Source organism: Mycteria americana, chromosome 18, assembly GCF_035582795.1.
Source record: "Mycteria americana isolate JAX WOST 10 ecotype Jacksonville Zoo and Gardens chromosome 18, USCA_MyAme_1.0, whole genome shotgun sequence".
NCBI classification, from domain to species: Eukaryota; Metazoa; Chordata; class Aves; order Ciconiiformes; family Ciconiidae; genus Mycteria; species Mycteria americana.
In genome coordinates, this window is record NC_134382.1 from 6890809 (window position 1) to 6907469 (window position 16661).

A 16661-nucleotide genomic window follows, 5' to 3' on the forward strand; every position below is an offset into this window, starting at 1 on the left:
TGGAATTGTGAAGAATATGCTGACCATTTGCGTAGACAGTCTATAATATGAGACAGATCAAGCCTGCATTTCACACATGAATAAGCACACTTAATCTCATGATTACAACAGTGCTTCTGTACTGGGAAGAGAGGCTTTGTAGGAAAGAAAATTCTGACGTCTGCTCTGTCATTAACCAAAATAAGCTGCTCCTCAGAGAAAATTAGACCAATGTCTGAAATTAAAGACAGTTTCTCTAGACAGAAATATCATCTGTCTTGATGCTTACGTGAAAAATATTTTAAAACAGTGGACAACAAAAAATATGTCCTGTTAATATCTATTGCTCATTCTGGTAACATTGTACCACTTTTTCCCCCTTTGTCTCCTAGGACTGAAAGAGAGCAGAATTTCTTTGTTTCCACTGTTGTGGAATTTTATGGAGCACTTAGGTGGCATAGCTTTAGTTAGTCTTGTAGATGGTCTCTGCAACTCTCAGGAAGCTGCTTTCTTTAGAGAGAAATTGCTTTAATTATAGCCGCATTTCAGTGGAGATGTCTGGTCAGCCAGCTCAGCATAGGAGCCCACCCTGCAGTTATTCTTCCATTTTGAGTAGTTCAAATACACAGGCAGTTGTGTGGAGTTAAATAAAACCGTTAACGTGGCTGAAGACCAGAGCTTTTGCCTTTGCTGCTCAGAGGGGTTTTTCAAAAATAACCTGATCTCGTTTTCGTTTGGGTGATTTAAATGAAGATATTTTGGAGGCTTTCTAGCAGATGAAGGGATTGCGAGAGGGCAGCTGGGTGTTCAGCCATTTAAAAGCGAAACATCCAATGGAGAAGAGCATAGCTATATACATCTACATATAGGGAAGGACACTTTGGTAAATATTTGTAGACATGTTGCAGAGATGGAGGTACTAAAATAAAATTTAGAATGGAAATTTAAATTAGTTGTAAGTGGGTGGAGTTCTAGATGTATTTACATTTGCAGTTGCCTGCAAAGCAGTAATGGTCTCATTCTACTAAACACACACAAATGAATGTTTTCAGCATTATGCAAAGCTCATGTCTGTCTTAAAATAAGTGACTTCACTGGAAGGCATAGGTATGTGAGGTACTGGTGACTTTGATAGTAATGCACTCCTTAAAACTAGAGCTATTGTAAAATGGACATATGTTTCTGTTTCATGGAAGTATCCTTTAAGGTTACTGTTAGCTTGGTTGCTGTTATACGCCAGGGATTTCTCTTTATGCTTTGATTTCTTTGTTGGTGTTTTCCTGGTCTGAATTTACAGCATTTGGGAATGTTTGTATTTTACCTATTTTAGTAAACATACTACAGATTTCTTTCTTTTTTTTTTTTTTTGGCCACAGACTTGCCTGTCAAGAGATCCATACACATGCTTTCAAGGTTCACCCTTTTTGCTTCTGGAAGTCTGTCGTTTTCTGGAACCTCTGTCAGCAAATTAATTTTTTTTACAGTACTTTATGATTTATCAGGAGAAAGCATAACGTATTGGTGTATGGATGGTCCCATGGCTGGTCTGTGGTGGTGATAGTGGAATGGTTGCCACTGCCTTTGTTTTAGGTTCTCCACCCTAATCTCATTTTTTGTCTCTTATCTGTGTTTTGTGGGCTGAATAGTTATCCTACAAATCCAGTTCTGGCTTGATATGGTTGCTGGAAGGGGAAAGCTAAGTAATTGTGGCTGATAAAAGTATCATCTGTTCAAAATAATCTGCTGTATATCATAACAAGTTCTTGTTTAACTCTTTTTTCCTGTTTTAAATGTTGTTAAGCAGCCTTACAATGCAGATGTTTTCTTGGCTCCAAATGACATTAAATTCCCTAGATAATAGTTCTTGTTACAATAGCAGCTCTTTACAGGTCCCTTGGGCCTTTTCTCCCCTAACAGCCTTTTAAAGTGAGGGAGCTATGTTACATTACATGGACTTTTTAAAAAGTCCTATTTTTTTAATGGTGTTATGGGACAACTACTTTACATTACTCAGACCTATATTGAAGTAATCATTTACATTAGCCTGAATGACTTTAGAGAAAAGGAAGTAAATACATGGCTTCGTATTTACTGTCTGTGGATCATTGTTTGTTCCCATATGTTATGACTCCAGAGGCCATTAAAGCACCTTTTTAAATGACTAGAGGAGTTCTAAGCATCATGGTTTAATAGAGTGGATCAATGCATTGGGCTGGGATCTGAATTTTTGTGCTGTGGTCATAGTTCTGGATCTTGGTTGCTCTCTGGTTTTGAAGTGGCCACCTAGCCCCTTGGCCCTGCAGCTTCTTGGCATGTGTGAGAGGTGGAAGGGGCGTGGGGTTTGGCAGGGGCTGTCTTCCAGGTTTTGTGTATCACAGCATGGTAAAGAGGGCTGAACTCTTCAGGTGGTGACCAAACTAACAGCCTCATATCAAAATGAGTGTGCAGACAGCTCCAGTGTCCCTGCTGTTGTTCAGATTCGTCACCAAACAGTAACAGGGAGAATGGAAAGCCTAGCTAATTTATCTGGTTAAAATTGGGAAATCTTACTGGGAGTACAGACACTTTCTAAGACTGATTTTATGTTACTGCTCTTGAATTAATATGGGGAGAAATTGTGACTTACTTGGAATTACATTACTTCTTATGGAAACCTATGTGTAAACCTGCTAAAAGCAGGTGTTCTCAGAAAGATTTTCTCAGATCACTCTTGTGAATATGGTAGATATTGCCTGACCACTTTCAGAGGAGGTGGGAGCTGATACATTCACCCCAAATATTATCCCTGGTCTTTCAGTCTAATCTGTGGTCAAAGCTGACTGTCTTGTAAAATTTTGTTCTTAATACTTACTGAATTTAAGACCTTTTGCAGATAGTTGTTCTACCTGTCCTATGCCAATCAGAATACCACAAAGTGAAATGTCACTGTGCTCTCTTAGACCCTTACCACTCCAATCTTTAAAAATCCTCACAATTGCCAGGTAAACCTGGCTGCTTTGTGAGGAAAGATTTAAAGATACTTGAAACATTCTTGAGTCAAATGAAACAAAACGTGTTCCTCCTCTGAAAATGTAACTCTGAAGACATGCAGAATAGCCTGTAATTTTGTGTTGATAAATGCAGAAGTAATTTTTGTGCCTTGTGAAATCCTGCTTTGCTTCTGGGAGGAATCTCCTTCACTCTCTTTTTTTTTTTTTCCCCTGTTCCTTTAAGTTTTGTAGCATCAACATTGTGTTGAAGAGAGGGACTTATGGTCTTATCTAAGCTGTCATCCTGCATAGCTCGTCTGTCAAACAGACCCTCGACCTGGATTTCAGAATGATGCCATAATATCCCAAGTCAGGGCGTATCAGTGTGAAGGTGGAATGTGCAGTGGGAGAGCGCTGATATGCAGCATTATACAGGCTGTGATTTAAAAACTGACAGCTGTGAGCATAGTTGGTGTAAGGCATGGCTCAGAAATAGGAGATCTCTTGTTTTTCTTTTCTCAGGTCAAGTTGGGTAAATGGGGTGGGGGGCGGTGGAAAGGTCGTCCTCTGTCATGAGAAACACCTTGAACTGTCTGCCTTTATTCAAGTGATGATTACTTCTCAGCTCTGAGAGATGCTGATGAAGTCAGTGCCTGTTTGTTTCTTTCTCTACACACTAGCTTCTTGAACCATTTGGGGATGATTAGCAGAGAGCAGTTCAAAGTGAACAAATATGCTTTTAATTGCATGCACTTAGAGGGCTTACAAGAGCTATGGACTGTAAATATGTAACACATAATGACCATTACTGGCCAAAGTGTTCTAGTCCTATATTTGTGTTATAAACTCAAAATGCCAGCGAAGGAGATAAGGAGGACAACTGATAAGAGGCATATCATTCACTGGAGAGACACCTGCAAGAGCTTTTTAAAAGGCTATCAGCAGATGTGCTTCCAAGAAGGCTAGTCCCATGAGCATTCAAGAATAGGGAGCAGACCCCTTCAGCACCCACTCAGCTGTGAAGCTGGTGAGGCACTAACTAGGCTGGCACAGTCCTCAGAGGAGTCATGAGGTCCACGAGAATAGAGGAAGAAAAGTAACTTTTTTTTTACTGACCAGTGCATTAATGTTGTATGAAAAAATTTTGTGTGTATATGTATATATGTGAGAACTTCGGAAGCCATTTATCCTCTAAAGCTTGCAGAAAACTTAGTGAATGAATCCTAAAGTAATAAAAGGCTCATCATATTTACCTTGCTTCATTCAGAGATCTCAAAGCTTTACAAACTCTCAAATGCTTTTAAGACATCTTAAGATTCTGCGACAGGTACTGCTGCGTGGGGTTGTTAGACAGATGTTAGCTATCGATATTTTCTTTTTCTTTGACTAACATCAGTCAGGGAGAGTTCTAGTTCAAGGCTATGTAAGTTGGTTGTATTTTCTTTTCTTATTTGGCGTTAGAATGTGACTTGAATTGTCATGGCTGCATTCACATTCATAACCAGGTCTTCCTTAACTTTTGAAACCACTTCCAGATTGTTTTCTCAAACTATGAACTGACTCCCTTCAGCATCCCAAAAAAGCCAAACAAGAACCAAACAAAAGTCACTGTGCAGCATGTCAGAGCATTTTAATTGAAGTAACCTTTTCTCAACTCCATCCCTGCCAAGCTTTCACTCTAGTTTTTCAGGTGCAGGAGTAGCAATACTAAACCAGTATTACAGTGAACACAGCACAACAGGTAATGCAACAGTAGTAAAGACTGCACGAAGCTCAGTTTTTTTTGGCAGCTATCCACTGTTGTAGAATAGTCTAGTTGGATGTGACACAAGTCTTGGGTTCTGTTGAAATACAAAGTCTAAAGGAACAGAAGGCCCAGTACTATCTATGAATTTCTGGTATTGACAGGCTTGCAATTCCATGTATGCTGCCAGATAGGATAGTTCTCTGCTGCTGCCTTCGGGAGCTGGGTTCGTTTTCCTTTCCCTATTAGCGGCAGGGAGAGGTCTGTGTTTAGGCTCTGTATGTGGCAGTTGACTGGAAAATACTGTGGGTAAACTCGGCAGGATCTGGATTATGAAAGTTGGGGCAAGTATCTTCAGTAAAATCTCACTCCGAACTGTGTGAAATACTGTCCAAGTGTAATGGTATAAAGCTCTTGCTGCATTTTCTTTTCTTCCTATGCTGACTTCTGATGGAATTTGACTTCAGTTTGCAGCTTGTGGATGCGTGTTGCCATGAGGCTAGTAGCTCCGGCTCTCCAGTTTGAGATGATGAATGGATTGTGGGGGTGGAGAATATTCTGAGGGATATCCTGCATGAGCTCTTGAAATACTTTGTCACTCTGCATGTCTGCAACTCGCATTTTCAACAGCAAATGGCAGATAGGGAAAGAATGTGGGAGAAAGTTGGTAACAGATGTTCTTAGTCTTTTCTGAAACTTAAAGGTTAAACTTCTGTGTGCCTCCCCAGGGAGGTCGAGCTCATGCAGTTAATGAGCTTTATCATAGGAGGTGGGATCTTTTGAAGTGGAAGCTGGATAGAAGCTACTCTTTTGTGTGTTTGAAGCAGGCATGTGAGTATTTGAACCACGGTACTAGTGCTGCTTTTTGATACTTGCAGTTTAGCACTTCGTTCTGTCTGTTACAGCTGAGATTTCCTTTTCCTAATGTTGTCTTATTAGGGTTACTTATCACAAATTATCTTGAAGGCTTTCTTAACGCAGTTCTTCAAACCTTATGAGTATATGGGAGAATCTTTATGGGCTGTTTTCTTTTTCTTTTTTTTTTTTTTAAATTTAATCCCTTGCACTAAAACAAAGTTAAAATTCTTCCTTGACATCGGAATTAGAAAAACTCTGTGGAAGGAACTCTCGCAGTTGCAGCACATACTTCCTTTAATCTGGCATTTGCTGAAAACAGTGCCTTTTTATCTTGTAATACGAGACTAAAAGCTTACAGAAGAATGGTGCTGTTGTGTTTATTAAGACTGGTAACACATGACCAAACAAATCTTGTTAAAAGATTTATCTGTCTGGCTTACATAAGAAAAAGGAGTCTTCTCCGTACTTTTAGTTACCCTGCATACTTAGATGCCTTCCTGTTTCAGTCTCACGGCATTTCTGTTGGGCTTGCTTTCCCATTATCTTTAAAACCTGACTCTTTAATACTAGTTAAGAGGTTTAAGTACTTAATGTGCAAAGAGGTGGTATGTATGCCTTTTGCTCTGATAATGATTTCCAGGTGTACAGATCAAATAACTGCAGAGCTGTGTGGAGTGGGTAATGGCAGTTTGGCCACGTTAGGAACTCGCAGTGCCCAGGTCTGGCTATAACTCATTTCTGGTGGGAGCGGTAGTATCCTGCTTTCCTGACTTAGATGGGAGGATGTGAAGGTTTTTTGTGTCTGAACACATGATGAAACTTTAATTTGAACTAGATGTAAAATGCTGGGAAGAAACCTTAACCAGGTGAATGGGGGGTAATGATCTGTTGAAAATAATGATTATGAAGTTCTGCACTTCAGTTTTTTTTTTTTTTTAAATGAAGTTTAAAGGTTAAATCATGTCTGCTTGATTTCTCACAAGATACTTTGGCATTAACTTCTTTTAGATTGCATTTGAAAATGCATGGGCAGATCATAATCATAGTCACGATGACATCTTTCATTCTTTCTGTCTTTGGGGCTGGAACTGAGAAGGGTTTAGTGAGAGAGTCAAAGCTAACGCCTGGCTACTCCTGGGTTTGACTGGAGAAGGCCTAGTCATAAGAGGCGTGTGTATCCTGTGTCCTGGAAGGTGGCTGGGACCTTTGTGTGTCACTTTCTGGGGGGATGCTGCTCACAAGTTGCCTGTCAAATAGGTGAAAGACACCAAAGACCATTTCGGGAATGCAGGGACTGTAACTGCGGTGCTTTTCTTTCCAGCTGCGTTTGCACTGAAGTGTTCCTCTTGAACTTCTGAGGGCAGAGGAGTTATCCTTGAGACTTGTCTGAAGTTGTTACGGTTTTAACTGTTCTGAGAAACTGTTGTGCAATGTTAAACACCTTTTCCGTATAAAAATACTGTTTGCGAGCACTTAATGTTCTTGGGATATCGTAGTAAGTAGCAGAATGCTGTAGGGGCAATGTTCTGACTTGGTGAAGCACCTGCTTTCAGACTTCTCTTTACTTGGGACGCTTATTGCCAACTCGCCTTCATCATGTCTGGCCCAGACTCCTAAATTAAGGTTCCTGTCTCCTACCAGAGTCCTGGTTTCCTCTGTTTCTTCATCTCTGGAGACCTGAACATTTTAACAGGAGTGAGAACATTTGAATAGGATTTGAAGTTGTAAGTGTCTGCATTTTCTGCTAGAAAGCAGAGAACAGAAGACTTCAGCAAGTAGCTCTGCAAACACATTTTTGGCTTATGTTTGACTTCTAAACAGTTTAAGATAACAAGGGCCTTTATTTATCTCCACCCAGCATGCCATCAGACATTCAAGTTATCCCATACTGGATGTAATAAACTTACTTGGATAAATGGACATATCCTGAGGCTCTAGTTAAAAAAAAATCACAATAAAAAAAATCTTAGAGTGTGATTGTGGTGAAGCTAACATTTTTCCTCGGGTTTTTCAACTTGCATTGAACGAAGCATGGTCGGGGGCTATTCTTCCACTCCTTTGTATACCAGTCTCGGCCATTGTAAAGTGAGTCTTCCCCTTTTAGCTTAAATGACTTTTTTCCGAGATTAATCTCTAAAAAATTCCCTGTGGAAAAAGCAGTAAACCAGTATCAAAGGCAGTTTAATACTCTTCAACCTGTGGTGCTGTAACCTGAATTTCTTTTCTGTAGTATGATGACAGAAGCAGCTGCTTGGGTGGTGGTTTGGTATAATGAGAATGAGGAGCTGCCAGTGAGTAAAATTACTGGAAACCCAAGCTGCAGAGCTTGCCAAAAACCACTTAAGATTTTCAGTGTATTTGCTTCTACTGTCCTAATCCAGATTTAAACATCTGTGTGATTACTGTATTTGGCAATATACATGATGTATTATCCCTGTTTACTTTAGAGAACAGAAAAGAAGGCTTGCAATACTTTTGTAATTTTTGTGATGGTCTTAGTTTGATGGGTTCCATATTCATGTGTAATTACATATAGAATGATAAAAGTGCTTAACCCACTACAACATCTGTAACTGATGAATTATGTTGAGTCAGCAGATATGTTTTCACAGTACTTACATTTTGGTCAAGAGTGATTAGGCAACGTTATAGCTTTTGAATATGGAGTTGGGGAACTCCTGTTCCAGTGTGGTTGGTGGGTGAAGTAAGAACGTGTGACATTAAATGCAAATGCTTAAGTTTAGATGATGTGGTATTTCAGTTGTAAGATACTTTCTGCTCTTACGGTTGAAGAGATCCTTGCAAACATTGGGTGTATGCTTCTATTTCTAAATCGTTATTTGCTTTTGGTTTCTGGTGTTAGTAAATAAGAAGTGGGGAGGTGGCAAGGGGAAATGTTGTATTTCACTCTAGAGGCAAAATATATCTTGGAATCTTTAAAACATGTTTGGGTCATTGCTTAAATAATAAAGATTATTTATCAAATACTTCTCTGTGGTAATAATGGCTTGATGTTAATTAGGTGGTTGCTGATAAAACAATTTTTCTTTGATCTTCTGGTAGTCCTGTATTACTGCTACACAGTTGAGGTTGTGTAACAGTATCTTTCCTCCCCCTTTTTTTTTTTCCTAGTCATGATGCAACTGCTCTTAAGGTCCTGTGACTTCTTTATTCTTGGAGCTACAAAAGTAGTCATTGTTTCATGATGATGTTGGTTTAATCCTGCAATATTTTTGAAACTGAATATTTTTTTTTTTTTAGTAAAATAGTGTTGGAAATGTGATATGTTTGTGTAAGAAAGTTGAATAGTACTTGCGATGAGATTTCATCACTTGCCTTTTAATGCTAGTCGGACTAGATAGAGACTCTGATTAGATGAAGAGGCTTCCTGTACTGCTCATAAATACATTGGCTATGAAAATTACTTTTGTATGGCTCCTCCTGAAAGAGGAGCTAGGAAGAGGTGGCAATTTTGCTGTATTTGTAGCTGGAAATTTCATAGAGGAACAGACTAACTGAGCAAACTGTGGTATACGCAAATTCTTGCACAGCCCTACAATAAACGAAATCATTATGAACATAGTGTTCACAGTGTTTATTTATTCAAAGTTACTTCTCTATGCAGAACTTTGTTGTGCAAAAAAAAAAAGCCCCCCATAATAATTGGACTTGTAATAAAAACACTGAAGTACTTTGAATTTAATCTGAGAGAAGCAACAAGGACTTAAATCTGCAGTTATGGGGAGAGTTCTGTGAAGTCCTGCAGTGTTTGTTCTTGTTCGTTAATGGCGAGAACTGGAATTCATCGGTGCTTCCTCGGCAGCCTCTGGCCCTTGACGTTCGGAGGCTTCTCTTCTTGCGCTCCATGGCAGGTTGTGGAGGGGGATTTTCTCTCTGCTGGCAAGTTGTTTTTGCCAATGCCCATAAAAAGTGTTGATGAGAATAGAAAAATAGGGTAAGGGGAAGTGCATTTGGTATGTTACTCTTGTAAAGTGATTTACCCGCCAGCCCTATGGAGGTCACTGTGTTTTGATGTGGTGTTGACCCTTGAACAGACTCCACTAGTGTAAAATGGTTCACCTGAAATTTACTTTCAAAGTAAAGTTTGGCAAGGAGCAGCTTGCACTGAAATTGTGGCTACTCTTTCAGAATTATTTGCACAACTCTGGTTCCTTGAGACTTGGAGAACACAAGGAGGAGCTCAGAATGTTTCAGGATGCAGATAAAATTAATATGGATGAATTATCTGTCAGTTATGAATCGATTTTGGTTTCTTTTTCCTTCAGACAGGAACTTTAAATTCCTTTTTCCTTTATGTTTAGAGACGTGAAGTGGTTGGCACCTTCTTAGCTTTTCATCTTGAGGCTTCAAGGAAAAAGCTCTGTAGCTGGCCAGGTTTCAAGCCTGCTTTTTCTGTTGTTTGCCACCCATCCCCAATAATGAACTATTGTGGTGACGGATGGATTATTATTTTTTTTTAACTTAGAAATTATTTTAAAAAAAGGAAAAAAAAAAGGACATTCTGCGCTTTGCAGTCAAAGGAAGGTGCTTGCGCTGCAGTTGGCTGTGCCAGAAGAGGGGTGTGATCTTTTATAGTGTTGAAAAGATGGTAATACTGAGATCTTCCGCTTGGAAGACAGGCTTCCACCCTTGAGAGAGGAAAGTAAAACTGATGCAGCTTCTTTACGGACACTTGGCTTAACAAGTCTCTTGATAAAAGTTGTGGTAATTCTATCATAAAAAATAGTGCTTTATGCTCAGGGGAGAGAGCTGAAGAAAATACATAGGTTGCGTATAGATGGGACTGTTTTTAAGAGTTGTTTCCTGAAAGCATTTGTAGTTGTTTCCTGTTTGCGTTTGTAAGCCCTAAGAAGGCTGTTGTCAAAGAAGCGATGGTGGAACATAAAAATTCATTTGGTTATAGCTTCATTGCATTTAGTCGCTACCTGTGCATATGCTAAGCTTTGTTAGTGCAGCTGGAAAATGAAATGAACAGAAAGTGTTTTCCATCATGATTTTGTGCAACTCGGACCTTGTATAACCTAAGAGCATAAGAACCAGTGGTACCTATGCTGGTGATAAACCTAACTGGTAAATTTAAGATGTATATCTGCACATGAGCAGAGTTCCGTATTGCGTTGTCTCCTAATGGTATTGGACTGTGCAAGTGCTTCTTAGATGCTGCTGAAACATTCTGGACTTCACTGAAAACAAGACAAAAGGACTTGCTCCTTGGCTTTTTTTCCTTTAAGTTTGCCGAAATTAACTTGTAAACAACATTCAAGTTTTAATAAACAGGAGAGGGTAGTGATATATGATAAGTAAGACAAGAAGTAATGGAAAAAGCTCTGAAAAGAACAGCCTTTTTGTTTAGGTTTCAGTTTCTTGTGTTTTTGTACCTAACTCAAAAATTGAGTCTTTGAGAACTGGGGCTAGTATATAAGGATAATCAGAAGTGGCTGGATTTTATCCATCCTTGGAGGTAATTGAATAAAGTTTTTAGGTGTATCTTATATCGTTTAGTTTGTGATCTCTAAAGGACACATGAAGATCTCTTGTGCATAGGTTAAGATGCCACTACCTGTAACTTAGATTGTCCTGGGAAAATAATTAGTCTTCATTCAAAATGAATAGATTATTTACTCTCTAAAGTCAATTTTGTATCAACACCAGTAGGGAAAAAAAAAAAAAAACAACAACTCAAGCTTGCTACTGGGGAATTTCCTAGTCTCTAGAAATTTAAGGCATTTCTTACTGAGTCCCTGTAGACCATTACTATCTCTATTATCTGCAGCTTCTCTGGCAATTGACAGATTCATTGTAGTCTTCTCTACTGGAGTTCTGTTGGATTCCCTTTGTGTGTTATCAGAATGATGGCAGCTGCTATAAGGAGGGAAGAAAATAGAATAATTTCCTACCTGGATGATCGGTTCATTCAGGAAATGCCCGAGAGATTCAAGCCACAGCTTGAATTGTATCAGCAAAAGCAATTTGTCTCTCTTTGGCTATTTCCATTGCTGGAAGTAGTAGTCAACAGGGACAAGAATATTGTGGTCTGAGTTTCATGTAAGAGTGAAGAAATTTCAAATACACAGGATCACTGACTTCTCAGCTGACTTCTTAAAAATCAAAATAGCCTTTTTCTTGCTCTAATGTGGTTTCAGGTGCTTAATGCATGAACATTCAATCTTCTTAGGTCCCTGACTTTCATGCTATAGCATTCTACACAGTGGACTAATTTCAAGTTGCACCAAATAATAGCTTCCTGAAAACTTACAAATTAGATGTGGGTAAACTCAGCTTTATCCTGAATTGGTGAACTAGGGAAAAAAGGTAACTTACCTTTCTATGTTGGATGCACCCTTCTTGAAATATCCTTCCTTCACGAATATTTACAGGAAAAAATGGTATGTTATGATTCTTGTTTGGTAGTAGCTGTAACTGTTCAGACTGCTGCTGTTGAGCGATATTAAAAGGCACTTGTAAATACTTCAATCGGTGCAAATTCCCTAGAGCCTTTCCAGAGAAGGTACCAAAAATGCTAATGGATGTGCTGCTGGCTGTCACTCAAAGATGTATCGTGCAACCTGTCAGTCCAGATCATTTTGATTTGACCAATAGAAAGGACATTTTCAGGAAACTCGATTTTGAGTCAAAAGAATAAAGGATAGAACTGCATAGGGCTGGTATTCATTACCTTTCATTTGACTGAGGTACTGTAATAGTGTCTCATGGGGAATTAATCCAGACCCCAGTTGCAGGGAACTGGCGGGGAGTTAGTGAGCGGCTGCGCGGTGCTTAGCTGCCCACGGGGTTCAGCCACGACAGTAGGCAACTGTTCTGTGCGCTTGGTTGTGGTTTGAGGATCCTGGCCCGTAGGTCCAAGCTTGCAAATAGTCTTGTACCAGCAAGCCCAATTTTTTAAACCTAAACTTGCATTGAAGGAAGAAAAGATGCAGTTCATATTAACAGTATTGGTTAAATGATCAGGGAAGTAAAAACATAGGATTATCTCTTCTCTTCGTATTCCCCAGCAGGAAACTGAATGTGTGAAGGTGATGAGTTACAAAAATCCACCTCCATGTGTTCTGTTATTGGTAAAGCAAGCATGAGAGGTTGTATTTTTGATATGTAGAAAAGCAGATTTTGTTAGTGCACTTGTAACTGCTGTGGTTTGGTTTGGTTTCAATTAATGCATTCCTGTAATCTGTGGATTACAGGTTAGTTCTATTTTTGGAAAAGCAGGGTAGGGGGAAGACTTCCTAACAGATTGCCCTGGAGGTCCAGATGGCATTCTTTACTCTGTACCGGCTTTGTAGGGCATCCGTTGCTAGTGGCGTTGAGATGTAAAACACCACAGCCATTTGCTAAAGTTTTTCATTTGCTTCGAGAGAAAAAAGTTGTAGACTCTTCCTTTCTTGGACTTGTCCCTTCCTGAATGTGGTTTTTTTTCACTTGCATGCTTCCTATTCAGCTTCAGGTATAAAATGATATGTGTTCTCAGTGAGCACTTCCCATCCAAGAAGTTGTTATATTTCTGTAGTGAACAAAATTTTTTTAAGGAGTTGAGATCTTTTTGAGGATGGAGATAGGTTCAAACGTTTTATAGACACTTCATAAGTTATCATTTCTATGAATGCTTCAACAGACCGCCTTGTATTTTACTGTCTTGTGTTTTCCATACTGAATTGCTTTAGGATGTGGGGTTTTCTTTGGTTTTAATTTTTGTTTTCAGAAATTGAAAGAATTTTGAATATTAACATGGGCTTTTCCCCTCTTTCTTCCCCCCCACCCCTTCAAGAACCTTTTTAAAACGCTGGGGTTGTTGGAGTGGTTGAATTTTTCCTGGATTTGAGTGAGAAATTCAGAAGACTGAAGCCCAGGCTCACTGTCTACCTTTCACGGAGGCCCAGCCGTGAGAGGACAGAAGAAGGCACGTGGCGAATCATGACAGCGGACAAAGAAAAAGACAAAGACAAAGAAAAGGACAGGGATAGAGACCGGGATAAGGAGCGAGACAAGAGAGACAAGGTGAGGGAGAGTGAGAACTCGCGACCTCGACGGAGCTGTACGTTGGAAGGAGGCGCCAAGAATTATGCGGAAAGTGACCATAGTGAAGATGAGGACAATGACAACAACAGTGCCACCACAGAGGAGTCCACCAAGAAAAGCAAGAAGAAACCACCCAAGAAGAAGTCCCGATATGAGAGAACAGACAACGGTGAAATAACGTCCTTTATCACAGAGGATGATGTTGTATACAGGCCTGGAGGTAAGAAATTCTTATGTTTCCTTTGAAAGTAATTGTGCACCAGAGCTACCAGTTAGTTGGCTGCAGCAGGCAGCACAATGTGCTATCTGTTAATTTAAATCATGATTGTCCTAGGGGCAGGTTGCCACATTTCCACTGGAGACAAATATGGATATGCATGCAAAAGCGTTTGACTATATCTTGTAATATCTAATTTGTTGGAATGAACTTAGTTCCTCTTTGAAAAAGAGCCACCCTTTTTTCTTTCTGCTGCATTAATTATCTGTGTATCGTATGGAATCTCTGTCCCTGGGAATTTCAAAACTAAATTGGATAAAGCACTGAGCACTTTACTCCAACTTTGAAACGAGACCTGATCTGAGCTAGAGATTGGACTCGGTGGCATATAGAGATTTCTTTCTAACAGGTTTTTCTGCGAATCTATGATTTCTTTGTAGAGCTCCTCTCCTGTCTTCTGTTTGTGAAATATAAATCGGGTGACTTAAGATCTCATACCTATTATGCCATTGATTTCAGCCCCCTCGTTAATAGCTAGCTAATGCCTACGCACAGCAGCTTAGCTGTGGTCAAAACGGGCGGTGTCAGTATCAGCAAGTATCTGGGATGTTTTGGGGCCGGAAGCAGAAGCCTGCAGTGTGCTCTGGATGTCTTGGACGTGCCTCTTAATTACTGCCAAGTTCACACAAGGTTTTTAAGGTCTCATGGAAGGTTTCAAGATCTAACCTGTGGCTGCTGCCAGCTAACTTTCTCCTCAAAATGAAATTGTACTTGAAAATTAGATTATTCGGCTAGCTGTATTCCTCATTTTTGAGTAAGAACTTCTGTGTTCATCTACACAGCATTTTAAAAGTGTTGATTGCAGTTGTTTGTTCCACCACAAGGAATAGTTATGTTTGGCTTTACTGTTCAAAGCACTGGCTTAAGGGCTGTGGTAGTTTTATATTACTTTTCTGTAAAACGATCAGTATGCTGTAGTAACAGTGCTGGAGCAAGAGAGAGATAGTCAAACTAAAAACCATGGAAACTAATGAGGTAAAATCTTGTCCGATTTTTCCATGAGGTGCTGTATATCTTAACTACTAAAATCTCATTGTGTGAGTACGGATGTAAATGTTTTAAATGCTCTATCCAGCTGTAGTTGCTCTAAAAGCTCTAAAGTGCTAGTTGTATGTGTATCAGCTGCAGATACAGATGGGCTGAAATTCTGCTGGTTTCGGAGGTGTTGCATTCCATACTTGTTTTTCCATGTGGAAGTTGTAGAGTCTGTTTGCACTTAGATCTACCAACGCTTGTCAGAATAGCTTTTCTATTGAAATGCTTGAAATATCATTTGAAATCATTCAAAAGAGATGTTTTTCTCTTGGTCAGGGCTTGTAGCTGAGTAATATTTGTTGCTTGAGCAGTAGCAAGAGGCAGCCTGCAAAAGCGTCAGCTTTGGTGGCAATCTTATTTTCAGTGTCAGAAGATGAAAAATAATTTAGAATCTGTGAAGAACAGCTGTTATGCGGGCCCAGTAGTACAATGCGATACACTGGCTTTATTGCTAAAAGACTTTGCTTAAAATTAAGATGGCAAATCAGTTTGTGATCTTCATTTTTATCCTGTAGTAGGATGGAGAAGTATTAGCACTCTTTAGTCAGTAGGTGCAGTGCCTGGGGTACCTCTCCTGTAGCAGTACTTGGAGAGGGATATTTGCAGAACAGCAGGAATCGGTACTGTGGTTATACAGAGTTTGCACCTTTGCCAGATAATTGACAAAGGAACGGAGAGAGCCTGTAAATGCTGGTGGTGTGGGGAGAGCTTAGATTGTTTATGCTGTATTTTTCACGAGAGTATCCATTCAGAAGAGAAATCTTCTTTATGTACAGACTGGTAAGAGCTTCGGTTATGGCTTGTACCTACTCACTTGCCAGCAATTACACGCTGGGGAAGATTCTATTTATGGCCTGAAATGCAAGGTAGAGCCTCAGTCACAGCACAGGCAGGGAGATGTGTCAGAACCTGGACGCAGCAAATGCTCTGTAAATGCTGGCCGAGTACCACTCGCACCTTATGGGACTTCAGGGAGCACCCATGGTTGATAGTGTGGGAGAACAATCTTCTCCAACAGGCAGAGTACTTCGTCAAACGCATTTTGGTGACGGTGGTTGCAGAACCAATGGTAAGGGAGCTGGCTGCTTGGGGAGCAATTCTTCCTTATATGAGTAGTGTTTGGCAGGGGTTGGAAGGGGTTGCATGGTCTGGTAGAGGATTTGAAAGCTCGTCTGCCCGGTCTCGACTAAGACTAGTGCTGGCCACGGGCAGCTTGCTTCATTTTCTCTTTGCCCATCTTTCTGCACTGTTTGAAGAAAAGGGGACGGGGGGAAGTGGTTGTATCTGATCTGGAGGAGGTTATCTAGTGAAAGAACAAGGAAAGCCATAGAACTCGTGGTAACTGAGATATTTTATACTTATTTTGTAATTTTAAAATGTGCTTATTAAAGTTTACTTTTTATTAGTAGAAATTAGCATAAGAGATGTACCCTAGCCGTGATACTTCAGATACTGTTCAGTTTGCTCTTTGTGCTTTTTGTAAACTTGCATCTGTCTCTTGAAAACTAGGGAGAGCAACGAGAACACGCGTTACTGGCTAGCTCATTGTTGGAGGGACATGAGCCTAGCTGAAACCTTAATTGACTATAATGATTTTTAAATTTTATTTTAAACATAATTTCTTAACAGGAGTGAGAGCTTGAATACACGTTCAAGTGCGTAAGGTATTCTAAAGCAATTCTAGCATCTATTATAGAAGAAAATATTAACTTCTGTCTTATGGCTAGGTTACATATAGGGAGATGCA

General features: G+C 39.8%; 1 protein-coding gene across 7 annotated transcripts in view; it reads left to right on the plus strand.

Moving 5' to 3' along the window:
* RERE (arginine-glutamic acid dipeptide repeats) overlaps positions 1–16661 on the plus strand; it is a 259220-nt gene that overhangs the window by 64306 nt on the left and 178253 nt on the right. For 5 of the 7 annotated variants that reach the window (XM_075520190.1, XM_075520186.1, XM_075520189.1 and 2 more), the window contains exon 2: positions 13352–13822. The exons of 1 other annotated variant lie outside the window; for it this stretch is intronic. In XM_075520190.1, coding sequence (XP_075376305.1) covers positions 13498–13822 — 325 coding nt within the window. In that variant the 5' untranslated portion in view covers positions 13352–13497. Of the gene's footprint in view, positions 1–13351; positions 13823–16661 lie in introns of those variants that run through there. One more of the 7 variants, XM_075520191.1, reaches the window with a different exon arrangement.